Source organism: Theobroma cacao, chromosome 6, assembly GCF_000208745.1.
Source record: "Theobroma cacao cultivar B97-61/B2 chromosome 6, Criollo_cocoa_genome_V2, whole genome shotgun sequence".
Lineage (NCBI taxonomy): Eukaryota > Viridiplantae > Streptophyta > Magnoliopsida > Malvales > Malvaceae > Theobroma > Theobroma cacao.
Window position 1 is genome coordinate 20,901,346 of NC_030855.1, and position 13,854 is coordinate 20,915,199.

At 34.5% G+C, this 13,854-nt stretch overlaps 1 protein-coding gene across 2 annotated transcripts; it reads left to right on the plus strand.

The window, feature by feature from the left end:
* LOC18596353 (probable LRR receptor-like serine/threonine-protein kinase At1g56130) lies at nucleotides 2,096-13,854 on the plus strand. Of its 2 annotated transcripts, XM_018123074.1 has the most exons (25): nucleotides 2,096-2,463; nucleotides 2,544-2,757; nucleotides 5,093-5,282; nucleotides 5,638-5,709; nucleotides 5,891-5,962; nucleotides 6,490-6,561; nucleotides 7,272-7,343; nucleotides 7,437-7,508; nucleotides 7,623-7,697; nucleotides 7,817-7,888; nucleotides 8,013-8,084; nucleotides 8,223-8,294; nucleotides 8,386-8,457; nucleotides 8,589-8,654; nucleotides 9,372-9,434; nucleotides 9,691-9,735; nucleotides 9,921-9,982; nucleotides 10,100-10,482; nucleotides 10,639-10,834; nucleotides 10,931-11,092; nucleotides 11,850-11,968; nucleotides 12,086-12,296; nucleotides 12,567-12,798; nucleotides 12,900-13,050; nucleotides 13,157-13,854. In XM_018123074.1, exons 2-25 carry the CDS (start codon nucleotides 2,646-2,648, stop codon nucleotides 13,544-13,546), a joined length of 3,105 nt encoding a protein of 1,034 aa, XP_017978563.1. In that variant the 5' UTR covers nucleotides 2,096-2,463; nucleotides 2,544-2,645; the 3' UTR covers nucleotides 13,547-13,854. The 2 variants fall into 2 exon arrangements, with proteins under 2 accessions (XP_017978563.1, XP_017978562.1); XM_018123073.1 differs by having other exon boundaries at nucleotides 2,096-2,757.

Sequence of the window (13,854 nt, forward strand, 5' to 3'; positions counted from 1 at the left end):
ATTACCAACAAAGATTGATTCAAATTAGTTAATTCATTTATTTTATTTTTATTGATATTATTCAAAATAAGTGAAAATATTGCATGTTCATGCGTAGTTGGAAAATTGGAAAAAGTCTCTTGGATGCAGACTTTTATTGATTATGGAGAAGAAGCAAGCAAATTCGTGCCGCGTGTTTCTAGACTGTGCCGCGTGGAGGCAGTTTGTGAATGTGGAGTAGAAATATTCTATTGGTGGGAAATAGCAGCCAAAATGGAGGCCGTGGGAACAGTGGTTCTCTTCTCCTGTGTTCTCATCTGTTTAGGTGGCCAGTCGTATTTCCTGACCCCTTGACTTTGATATTTTGCAGCTTTCATGTGTTGATGTAATAAAAACGTTTTTAGTACGTCAACTAGTTCCTTAAGGTTTTAGTCCCTACATCCTCGTGGTTCGCGGAGAGCAGCCATCGGACTGGATTTGTCATAAAACTGAGATTCTTTCCTTGGACAGCACTCACTTTGTTGATGGTACATCTTGATTCCCTTCTCCTCTGACCGCCCGTTCTGGTTCATGGAAAAATGTATATCGGTGGATAATAGGATTTCATGTTGGAGCTCCAAATATAAGTACTCGGCTCGGATCGAATCAGAGACGGTTCATTAAAATCAAAGATTTAAAGTAAAACATTTAAATTAAATTTTTTACTAAACTTAAAAAAGATTTATTAAAATTTTATTCTTTTAATTTTTTTAAAATGTTAAATTTCTAATTAAAATTTTATAATCAAGTTTTTTAATTTTTTTTAATGAATAATATAGTCAATACGTCTATTTTTTTTTTTGAAGTGGCACCCACCACAATTGAGTCAATTTATTCTGAATACAAATGGGTTGTTAAGTCCAGTTCAGAATGTGCTTTCGCTGGTGAGCTCATATTTAATAGTGGCGAAGAATGGATTGGTGGATCTGTGTCAAACATTGGCATGACTGATAGTTTGATGGCGAAACTCTGGGGTATTAGAGAAGGCTTATTTTTGACAAAATCAATGGACCTAACCCAAGTTGTAATTAAACTTGATGCAGCGTTGGTAGTTCACTTTCTGAAGAAAGGGGTTGAAGCTGCTCACCCATACTATACATTGATTCAAGATGTGATTGCTATAACACAGGGAGGATGAATCATAAAAGTTTGACATATACTTAGAGAAGGGAATAAATGTGTTGATTTCCTTGCAAATTTAGCCTAAAATTGTAAATTTAGGACTATGGTGTTAACCAATCCGCCTTTGGACCTTCTTCCTCTTCTAGAAAATGATAAGCTAGGATTATCTTGTATAAAAATGTGATCTTTTTAACCTACATGATATGTACAAAAATAAAAACTTTTTACTATTAAATAGAAAATTAAAAATACTTTCATATATCTTAAGTTGTTCAAATCTACTTTAAAGTGAAAAAATTATTTGCTCTAATATATATAAAAAGTAATCAATTCTAAATGATTTTTCAAGAGATCTTGTTATTTCATTAAAAACATTTTCATCAAATTGATTTTTTGTATGAATGATACGTGTATTACGAAATTTAAGTTTTATATTCATTTTAGATGCAATTTCTTTATAAAAAATCATAGTAGATGCAAATTCACCTTTTAATTGTTGAGAATTATTATTATTGTAGAAATTGAAAAATAAAAAATTAAAATTTATTAGATATATAATTAAAGAAGTTAAAAAATATATCATTTTATTAATTATCTATTTTTAATGAAAAATGAGATAAATAATTAAAAATTAATAAGATCCGAAAATGAGAGAATATATATATATATATATTAAATATGAGAGAATATGAAAATATTTTATTAATTATTTTAATTTTATATATTTTTAATATAATTATTATAAAATTATAAAACCTTCTAATTTTGGGATCTAAAAGTCTTACTTGAGTAACTTTACCCAAAGATCGCCCTGATTAGGATTGGGACAAGATGGCTCCTACTGCCCTCCCATGCGTAGTGCATAATTTATTATTAATCTTTACCAATTTTGTTATTTATGCCATTTTAACTTATTTTTTATATAACTATAAGAATTTCAGTTTACAGTTTAAAATGAAAAAGCAGTATGCAATTTAACTGATCTAGTGTCTTACAAAATAAACACTAGGCGTCAAGGCGACTTTTCATATCAACCATGCATTGAGTCCACTTGCAGAAACTTTCATGCAAGGAAGATCAATCCTTTCACCTAGAATCCAGCGACAAGCACTGCGTTTGACTTGACTTGAACAGTAAAATATGATAAACTGAACTTGGATAAAGCTCCCAAGTCCCAACCCCGAGGAGGCAGAGACCACTTCCTAGCTGGCATAGCACGTACAGCACACAGCTTTCTGCGGCCTATGGAAGTCAGTGGTAGGCTTATAGTGTTTTCCTCACGTTGCCAACTTCCAATTATAATTGAGAACACGCTGACAAACGGTTGGTAACTCGTGCCAAAATCAACAAATAGCTCCAGAGTTTAAATATTTTTGTTAATTGCTTCGTATTGACCAAGCTAGCTCCGAGTCGATGCTTTCTACCTCCGCACAACGAGAGGTTAATAGGAGGTGACTGAGAAGCAGGAGCAAACGTCCAACATCCTGTCTGTGAAGAGAGAAAAGATGATTTTGAGGCTGAAGCCACCGTCTTCTTCCATATGCCTTCTGCTCTTCATTGTCTTCTTTTCGTGCAGCAAATCCAATGCCCAGAATGCTACCACTGACCCCTCTGAAGGTACTGATTTCTCAGTCTCTTTCTCTGTTTCTCTCTCTTTATATCTAGATATATATGTCTCTGCAGAATCCAAGCTATGCAATCTTCAAGCATGTTAGTAGAATTAGTAGAAAACAGCGGAACAGGTAATCATATAAGAAACAAATGAAATACCATCGTATCATATCAAGATCATCTATGTTCAATTCTCAAACTAGGAATATACCGAAACTATCCGAACTCCTTAGATATCAGCTGTCTTTTGCTAATTAATCTTCAGTTATGAATCCACTCCGTAACACTCTCTCTCTCTCTCTCTCTGCCTAGCTCTCAGACAAAAGTTAATTACAGATAAATTTTGGTTTTCTTTTGGAAGTGGTAGGTTGTGTCAGAATTTTTTATACCAGTTAGTTGCCATCCGAATATTCGTTTGCCTAACAAGTACAGACAGATGCCACTATAAACTTCTAACTAATGATCTTTGAAAATATTATCTGAATCATTGTATGTTTGTTATTTTGGCATGATAATGGTGAAGCAACATTCATATATACCTTTCGTTTCTTAAAATCCAAACGAGTTTGTCCAGATCATCGAAATTTTAATTGAATTCAGTCATCCATTTTTTTTCTCAATAAATTCATATCTGGGTGCTTTTACAATATTGAAGTTCATCTATTTAATGGAAATTCTTGGAATATTAAGCTATGCTTGTGCGCAGAAGTTCAAACTGGTTCAGAAGTTTTTATTGCTTGCTTTGAAATTTTCTTTACCTAAGGTACAAAATGTAACACTAATAATTAACCTCTTATTGGGCAAATCAAAACCAATAGTCATAGATATTTTCAAAAGCAATCATGCTATTATTTCGCTTCAAAAATATTATTATATTAACTCACGTTGTTTAAGAATGGACCCCCATGTCAAGTGGTGCAAATATGATTATATTTATGCTGTGCAGTTCAAAAGGAGTCTCTCTCTTCCACTAAAGTCTTCATCAGGCGATTGTATGTATGCGTTTAACTTGTCGTTTCTATCAGAGTGCGTAAGCATGCTGGAACTTTTGAAAGCTGCCGCCGTCCATTCGCTGTCTTCTTTGATCAAAGCCCATAAAAAAAAAAAAAATTTATCATCAAAGAATTTGGTCCCATTGCCAACATACAAGTTATCTCCTTCATCTCTTTGTCAAACATTTAATTAGAAATTGTTGACCGTTACTGCTTACTGTTAATTCTCCTAAAGTTAATAACCACAATATATAAAACTTTTTTAACAGTATTGTCATTTTCGTATTGTGTTTGATTTGATTATGCTGAGAAAAGATTCTAATTTGTATCTTGTCCTTGCCGCATGCACCCAGCCAGGTTGTACAATTTAGAACTGTCGTTTTCATTGACCAAATGTGAATCCTTTGACCTTTCGCTTTTGCTTTATGAACGTTGATTATAATTGGTTGTTATTGTCAACAGAAATATTTTTCCATCTTTGAACAATCTTTAGCCTTGATAATTCTGCTTAAGGGTTACACATAGGCTAAATTCTTGGTATCAGCTACGTACACAAACGTAATTAATAGCTCTTTTATTTCTGTCATGATTCACAATTTAGCTGCACATGAAGAAATTCATCGCTAGTTTCTACTAATAAGTTCCCTGAGAATTGAATTTTGGACTTAAATTTTAATACAAGTGAAATAAATATATATATTAGTAGGTTAATTAAAACCTTCTGTTTTGAGGCTGCAAGCCAATTATCTTTTTCCTTAACTATTTCCAGTTAATTAAGAAGCTCTTGAACAATTTGTAAAATGGAAAAAGGGGGAAATATGGGTTTAGCATGTTTACATGTGTCATTGACCTTTGAAAAAAAACAAAGAAGAAGTTTGATCAAAGTTCAGTTTTGCTTCTAAATGGTCTCATATTTCACTGTATGCTTTATTGCCTTTAGATAGAGAAAAATATGCACTTTTGACCAAGTGTTCTTCCACGACTAAATATTAATACTATATTTGACTTTAGTTTAAGAGAATATGAACAAAGTAATTAATTATAGGCAAAAAAAAAAAACTATAGTAATTAAAATTATGTTTGATCAACTCAATTACGGATTTGACTAAATATATTATAGTATAGAATGATAATTAGTATGATATATTAATATAAAATGGAAAAGTTTCCCCTTTTCTGACAATCATTTTAGTATTAGAATCTTCAAGCTAAGTTTTAAAATATCAGGTAGAAATGTTAATAGTAATTATTATTTCTGATAGAATTCTGTATTCTTAGCCATAATTAATTATGTTGGTAATGTCCTAACATGTTTTAATTTTTCTTGGATTATTATTAATGGGAAACAGTGAGGGCATTGAACACAATCTTTCAAAAATGGGATACACAAGCTGTGGCATCATGGAACATCAGTGGAGAGCCATGCAGTGGGCTTGCACTTAGTCTAAGTGATTCTGTGCTTGAAGATCGTGATAATAACCCAGCTATCAGATGTGATTGTTCTTTCAACAGCAACACTGTCTGCCACATCACTAGACTGTATGCTTGCACTCTCACTCTCTTCTCCATTTCCTCTTTTGCCATATACTACATAAATATTAAGTCATTAATATTGAAGTACCAGTTAATTTAAAAAATAAAAATAAAAATTGTAGTACCAGTTAAAATAAGGCCAAGGTCCAGCTCCAACTAGTCCATATTGACTAGTAATATTGAAATGGATCTTCCGGAAAGATTTAAGCATAAGGTTTTCATGTATTCTAGTTTAATTAGAAATCTTTTTGAATCACATTGTGTTGCAAGTAATCCTGCCGCATACCAAATGAATTCACCTTATGGTGACTTGAATCAATAGCCTTGTGGAATGGTTTACATGTTTATACACTTTTGTCAGGAGGGTATACGCTCTGGATAGACGAGGAGTGATACCAGAGGAGCTTTTGGATTTTCCTTTTCTGACATTCTTGTAAGAATGTTCTTTTCCCTCTCTGTTTCTCCTCGATTTTTAAGATTTCCAAATGAATACAGATTTTATAGTATTTACCATATCAGTAACTGTAAGGATGTCTTTTAATCATGGTAAATAGCTAATTGTATTCATCATAATGGGAGAGTAACTAACAATTATTCCTTGTTTGATGATGCAGGAAGATTGATCAAAACTTCTTTAGTGGTCCCTTGCCAGCCTTTATTGGAAACATGTCTAGACTAGAGTTATTGTAAGTGCTGAAGGCTGGTCTCCTTTTTGGTACAACATTATCTCTGAAATTTGCAAAATCTATCTAGCTCTGTGATGGTTTTCAGGCCTTAACAACAAGTTTCCAATAACAGTAGTTAAGGATTATCAACATAATAAAGAAAGGAGGAAAAAAAGGCCACTTCCAAGCCTAATTCAGTTGTAGGTTTCAACTATGGGATTACCTTCAACTAATAACTAGTGGAACTCATAAATTTACTCTCATTCCCTGTCATACATAGAAGCGTGGCTTTTGTAACGAAGATGAACCACTAAAGTGTTAAACTCCTCTCTCTTTTATACTAGCATAGAAAATCATTCTTTTTCCTGATTTTCGTGTATATTTTTCCTTTTTTTTTTATGGTACAATATGTTTCATTTATTTTTGAGATGGTAATTGTTCACACTTGAAATATAAGATGCTACTCATTTAAAATATTTTTATTGCAAACTTCTTATGTTCAGGGAGACACTATTCTGGAGATTATTTATTTGTTTTAATTTGTACAGGTCAATTGCCCACAATGATTTCTCGGGACCCATTCCAAAGGAGCTTGGAAGTCTTAAGGCGCTAAATATGCTGTAAGACTTGAAAAAACTCTCTAAAAATGAAACGGGGTCCTTTTGTCACCTTAAAGAATCAATTAGTTCTGGTTTTTAGGCAAATGTTTACTCTTTTATGCTACCATATGCCTTAAAGAATAAATTAATTGATATTGTCTTTCATACTTGCCAAGGAATACAATTGTTCTAGCTTTTGATTTGAAGGATACTGCTGCTTGTAGATGTAGTTGCCTTGTACATGTTCTGCCAAAGTGCTGTTGCTTTAATACCACAAGTCTAAACTAGATATAATCAGTTCTTCTCTATTAAATTTAAGGATATAAGTAATTTACACTTCCTGTTTAATTCAATCACTTCATCTTTATGAGATTATCCAACTTTATTTACAGTCAAACATAAGATTTCACTGATTGCAATCATAATCATTCACAATCATTGTTGTATAACCAAAACATCAGAACATAGAGAAGAACCACCTCACAACAGAAAATTTGGTATGCCACTCAGACATCTTTCTTAATACACCTTATTTAAATTACAATTTCCGATGAGACTCCTCAAAAGGGTTAGTTGTGAAATCTCTTGAAAAGTTTTCTGATTTGTTCTCTCTTTTGTTAAAATTGCATGATTTGTATCCATTCAGGTATATACATTGTATGGTATGAATACAAATCGGTTCTTATATATGATTTCTGCAAAAAGTATTTATGTGAATCTATGTCATGCAGGTCTTTTGGTCATAATAATTTCTCAGGAACACTCCCTCCGGAACTTGGTAATTTAGTCAACCTTCAACAAATGTAAGGTCTAACTTTCTTTAGTTCTTTGTAGGTGATTTTGTTAACAGGTTTACCATGTGAAATTATAACAACATTGGTGTATAAATGTGACAGTTACATTAACAGTTGTGGATTGGGTGGCGAGATTCCCTCAACATTTGCTAACCTTGAAAAACTGGAAACTGTGTAAGAAAGACCTAGCGATTGTAACCCTTCCATATGTTTATTGCCTTTTGTGTCTCCAGGACCTGCAAATTGCCTTACGTTACCTTATTAACAGGGAGCTTTGCTGAATTTCAGGTGGGCATCTGACGTTGCTTTCACAGGCAACATACCCAACTTTATTGGCAATAACTGGACAAAGCTTACAACATTGTATGTTATGAAACTTTTTAGTTAATCTTTCAAATTAGTTCTCCCTGAATCAGCATTAAGGATAGCTCTGCCTAGATTTTTCATCAGTTTGACTAGTGATCTGTCACATGTTTATACAGGAGATTGGAAGGGAACTCTTTTGCAGGACCAATACCATCCAGTTTTGCGAACTTGACCTCATTGACGTCTTTGTGAGTAGATATCTTGTTTTTTTCTGACACTTTCCTACACTGTGGGGCTCTTTCGCTTTTTCTGCATAGTTGTGCATGCATGTATATAGGAATGTGTCTTTGATGCTTGTATATAATCATGTAGGCGAATTGGTGGTATATACAATGGAAGCTCTTCTCTTGGTTTTGTAAGAAATCTAAGGAGCTTGACTGACTTGTGAGTTAAGCATACTCTTTACTTCTTGTACTCATCTGTTACTTCATTTTGGGAAAGGAAAATGAATGTTTTCATCTAAATTTGTCGACTAAAAGACTTATTAAGCTTTTTTTTTTTGTTTCTTTTTATTTCCTGTAGAGTTCTAAGAAATGTCTTACTCACTGGTAATTTGCCATCTTTTATCACGGAATTACAATCTTTACAAAAGCTGTAAGTTTTATTTACAAATTAACTGCTTCCGTAATTTATCATATTTGCTTCTGCTTTATTTATTTATTTTTTAATTTCTGTCTTCTTCCAGGGATTTGAGTTTCAACAACTTAACAGGCCAAATTCCAAGTGCTTTGTTCAATATTAATTCTCTTGAAAACTTGTAAGCTTTAAAAAAACCATCCCTTCAATTGCTAAAAATCTCATTTTATGTATCTTGGACATTTTGTGAGCTGTAAGTTTTATATAGATAACATCATTCTCCTCTGTTGTTTCTTCTATTCAACTGGCCAGGTTTCTTGGAAATAATAGTCTGTCAGGTACCCTTCCCACCCAAAAGAGCGATACTCTTCAGACTATGTAAGTCATCCTATCAAACGAACTTATTTTATTGCATCAGTTTGGCATTATTCTGCTGACTGATGTTGTTAATTCTCACACGATGCATAAACTAGTCTCCCAATAAAACAATGTCATCTCCCCTTTGGAGGAAAAGGCGGGTTTGGGAAGTTGTAGGGCCTGGTATCTCTTGTAGCATACATTGGATGGCATGAGTTGACTAAGGACAACCATCTGTTACTGCAACCACTTATAATTTTGCAATGGCATCATCCTGAAGATGCATTTTTGCTAAATTCTTGGATGAGAGAAAAAGGAAATAGATTAGTCAAAAAACAAATCTCTTGTAGGTTGCATTGCTTGATTTGCTAAATTGGTTTATGGTTTTGAGTGGCTACAAATAAAATTCTCAAAAAGAATTTTCCATAGCAGCTTCTTATGTTCCTCACCATTTTCCGTAATCATTACGTTGCATGTTTTAATCTCCCTTTTCTTCCCTGATGGAAGAGGATTGGGGAAGTAGATGCTGGGTAAATCCTCTATGCAAGTACACTTAGAAGTTTCTTTTTCATTGAATGTTATTCTTAAACATCCACCATCTGGTATTAACCATAATTGAAGCCATCAGTCAGTATCTTCCACCTAGAGAACCATCAAACAGTAAAAGCAGTTAAATCCTGTTGGTGGTAGTATGTTCATACTCCTACTCACTTTTTGCTAATGTACTTCTCTATGCAGAGATTTATCACACAATTTTCTATCAGGAAACTTGCCATCATGGATAAACTCAAGCTTACAACTGTATGTACCTTAAACCATGATACTTCCTTTAGTTACCTTTCTTTTCTTATTTTAACACTTTGCTTTGAAGCTTAAGGCTTTTTTGGTGCTCAAATGGAGCTTACTTTCTTATAATTGATATCTTAATGTTAAAAGGAACCAATTGCAAATCAATGCCAATATTTAATGGTGTACTTTGTTCACACATTGTCAAAAAGATTTAGGACATATACTTAAAAGAAATTGTTAAGAGGTTGTTTCATGACATTTTATGTAGGAATTTGGTGGCCAATAACTTCACATCCAACAGCTCAAACATAAGGTGAGTTATCATCCTGTGGCACCCTGTTTTTCCCTTCTTTCCATATTTTCCCAATGAGTAAAATTGTGAAACTATCTGGAAAGAATTGTTGTACATCTATGAAACCAAATGCTTTCTACTATCTCTGTTATGTGATGCATTGATTTTAGAATGCCTAATCCAGTAATTGCTTTGAAATTCCACAGGCTTTTACAAGGATTAGAATGCCTTCAAAGAAGCTTTCCATGCAATAGAAACACTCCACGATGTAAGCTTAGCTGCAACTTTGGAACCGGCATTTGTTTTTGAGGTTTCAATTATATATAGATTAATCATGACAAATGCTTAGTACTTCGCTAACATATTTCAATGTTGGCATTGGCAGATGCAAACTTCTCGATCAAGTGCGGTGGCCCACAGATGATATCTAATGGGATAGTGTTTGAGGCTGAGAACAGTACTACTTTTGGTGCAGCATCTTTTAATGTAACCAGTACACAGAAATGGGCAGTTAGCAATGCTGGCTTGTTTGCAGACAGGCAAAATCAAAAGTATGTGGAAAACACCTTTGCACAAGTGAGAAATACAGGCACTCCGGAGCTGTATCAGACTTCAAGGCTATCCCCTGGATCACTCAGATACTATGGCCTAGGCCTTCAGAATGGGCTTTATACTGTAAACTTGTTCTTTGCAGAAACAGGTTTCCCAGACCGAAGCACGCAGACTTGGAAGAGTCTAGCAAGGCGTGTTTTCGATGTTTATGTTCAGGTAATTTTTCATTTAAGTAGAAATTCATGCCATTCTCAGTGGTAGATCATATGATTCATGCCCTCTATTTCTGATGTTTCTATGATCACAATTATTTTCACTTAATTTTACATTTAGAAATCTTACTGCTATAATATCTCATCAATGCTTCATCAGGGAACCCGGCAATTAAGGGATTTTGATATATCAAAGGAGGCAGGTGGGGTTCAGAGAGCAATAACTAAGAATTTCACTGCTAATGTAACGGAGAACCATCTTGAAATTCACCTGTTTTGGGCTGGTAAGGGAACCTGCTGTGAACCAGAACAAGGTTATTATGGTCCATCCATTTCAGCTATTAGTGTTGTTCCAAGTAAGACACTTTAAAACTTATGAATCTTCATGTATTATGTGCTTCATGTGCATATCTTCTGTTAGCTATTTCTAATAAGGTTGTTTTGTTGCTCAGATTTCAAACCAAATGTCAGTGGGATACCTCCAGGCACTCCTAAAAAGAAAAACCAGACAGCATTGATTGTTGGTATTGCAGTTCCTGTTGCAGTCGTGGCTTTGATACTTATATTTGCAATTATTTATGTTAAGAGAAGAAAAGAAGATGATGATGAGGAAGGTAAGAGCATCAGTGTATCATTAAACATATATATAGCAATAGTAGTCATTCTATGTCAGAAAAAAGATGCATCTCATTGAATTTCTTGATTTAGAACATTGAATCATCTCATTCAAGATTTTGAGGGAATAAGTGAAGGAGTTACTTTTCACCTTTCAGCTAGGCGGGAGGTAGTGGATGCTATGTGTATAGTAAAGCCTCTACACTCTCTTGACAGTAATGGGGAGTGATTAGTTTATTGCAAATAAAAAACTTAGTTTTCAAAGGCCTTGAGAGCACAGGCACATACTTGCCATGGATAGAAGATATCAAAAGCTCACTGACAGAAAGTAGTACCCTGTCATGTGCTGATAAGAAAATAGGGGAGACATAAAGCATTCTGCATATCTTGGAAAATTAGCTTGAATAATTTGAATTTTAGCCTTCTTGGTTTTGGAATTTTATAAACATTACGTGTCTTGTGCCCTGTAGTGCGGTTAAGGTTCAAGGCAGCTGTTCTCACCTTTAGATCTCCTATATTCAATATCATTCTTTGGGATTAATTTATTTGAAAACACCCCAAAATCTTTTTTTTTTTAAAAAAAGAGAAAGAGAAAAGCCTTCTGCCTTTAAAATTGGGATGCTTCCCATACACTAGCCAATTTCATTAGTCTTTCAAAGATATATCTAATAATGGTTATTGGTAATAGTAGAGAAGTTTTATTGCATTTCATCCTTACAACTTACAGCCTACTAATTGCCTTACCTTACTCTGCAGTATTTCTTGGTATTGGCCCAAGACCAAACACATTTAGTTATTCTGAGTTGAAAGCTGCCACAGAAGACTTCAGTCCTTCAAGGAAGTTAGGAGAAGGGGGATTTGGACCTGTATACAAGGTAAACTCTGTCTTACATTTTTAGCATGTAGCCATGGTAAAAGCTTGATGTATAATGATGAAAATGATTAATAGAGGATGATTTATTACATTGTTACTAAATCTTAGTACGTTTTAGGGAACACTTTCTGATGGGAGAGTTGTAGCTGTGAAGCAACTTTCAGTAGCATCACACCAAGGGAAGGATCAATTTGCTACTGAGATAGCTACCATATCAGCAGTGCAACATCGTAATCTTGTCAAACTATATGGGTGCTGCATCGAAGGAAATAGGCGCCTTCTTGTTTACGAGTATCTTGAAAACAAAAGTCTTGATCAGGCACTCTTTGGTATGAAGAACATTCTGTAATTATTTAATGCTCCATATCCTTTGGAACCCATGTCCTCTGCAGTTTCTAAAATTTCTAACCTATAATAATACAACTTTTTGTTTTACAAACAAAAACATAAAAGAATGGGATTGGAATCGCAAGATAATCATGTGCAAGATTTATTCTCTCTTGTTCAGTCTTTGGATAGGAAAATGCAGTATATGTGCAGTCCAATTGATTCCTTAGTTGATTAATGAACAAGTTTATCTGACTTCTTGGATTATGCAGGAGACAATTACTTGCATCTTGATTGGCCAACTCGCTTCAATGTCTGCTTGTCAACTGCAAGAGGGCTAGCTTATCTTCACGAGGAGTCTAGGCCAAGGATTGTCCATAGAGATGTCAAGGCAAGTAATATTTTGCTTGATGCAGAGCTCTGCCCAAAAATATCTGATTTTGGATTGGCAAAGCTTTATGATGACAAGAAAACGCACATCAGCACTCGGGTTGCTGGAACCATGTAAGCCCCTTCAACCTTTTGTTCATGACTCCCTCCATAATGCGTGGTTAGATTTAGGAATTTTCTATAAACATTCACCATTTAATTTAATTATCTTGAAGTGGTTACCTGGCGCCGGAGTATGCAATGCGTGGGCATCTCACTGAGAAGGCTGATGTTTTTGGCTTTGGTGTTGTTGCTTTGGAGATTGTCAGTGGTAGACCAAACTCTGACAATAGCCTAGAAAATGATAGGATTTATCTTCTTGAATGGGTAATGAAAAGGAAAATTTCCCCCTTTGTAGTGCTATTTGTTCAAGTACCTTTTAAAATTAAAAGGACTTACTCATGATTATATATTGTTTCTACGATGTCTCTAGGCATGGACCCTGCATGAAAATAACCAAAGCTTGGGTCTGGTGGATCCATCTTTAGTGGAGTTTGATGAAAATGAAGCTCTCCGAATGATAGGAGTGGCACTTTTATGCACTCAGGCATCACCAGCGATGCGGCCGCCCATGTCTCGTGTTGTGGCTATGCTTGCTGGAGATATTGAAGTGAGCAGTGTCACGTCAAAACCAAGTTATTTAACTGATTGGCATTTTAAGGATATAACAGGCACCTTCATGAGTGAAGAAACACAAACATCCATTGCATCCGATAACAGTGACATCAAGAGCGGTAAGAGCAAGACTATGTCAGGGACAGAACCAGTGCTCTCTCCAGCAAATGTTACTGAATTCGCTGACATTATTGGAGATGGAAGGTAGAATTGTTTGTTCCATGCTGCTAATACACCATGTCATTATGTTACAAGCAGAACTTGGTACCTTTCTTCTATGCTGTTTTTCCTTCTGCTTACTTTGTAGTCCTTGAAACTGTACTCTCTACACATATATAAGGTGAATTGTCGCATGCTATGCGTTGGCAATATTTTGATTTTCAGACCACAAAGACTTGCGGTTGTTGGATTATTGATGTATAACCATAAATTGTTAGGACATTGAATTGAAAAATGTAAAACTTGGTTTCAAGGTGTGTATAAATGGCACTGTCTTTAAGGTTTTATTCGTCTTCA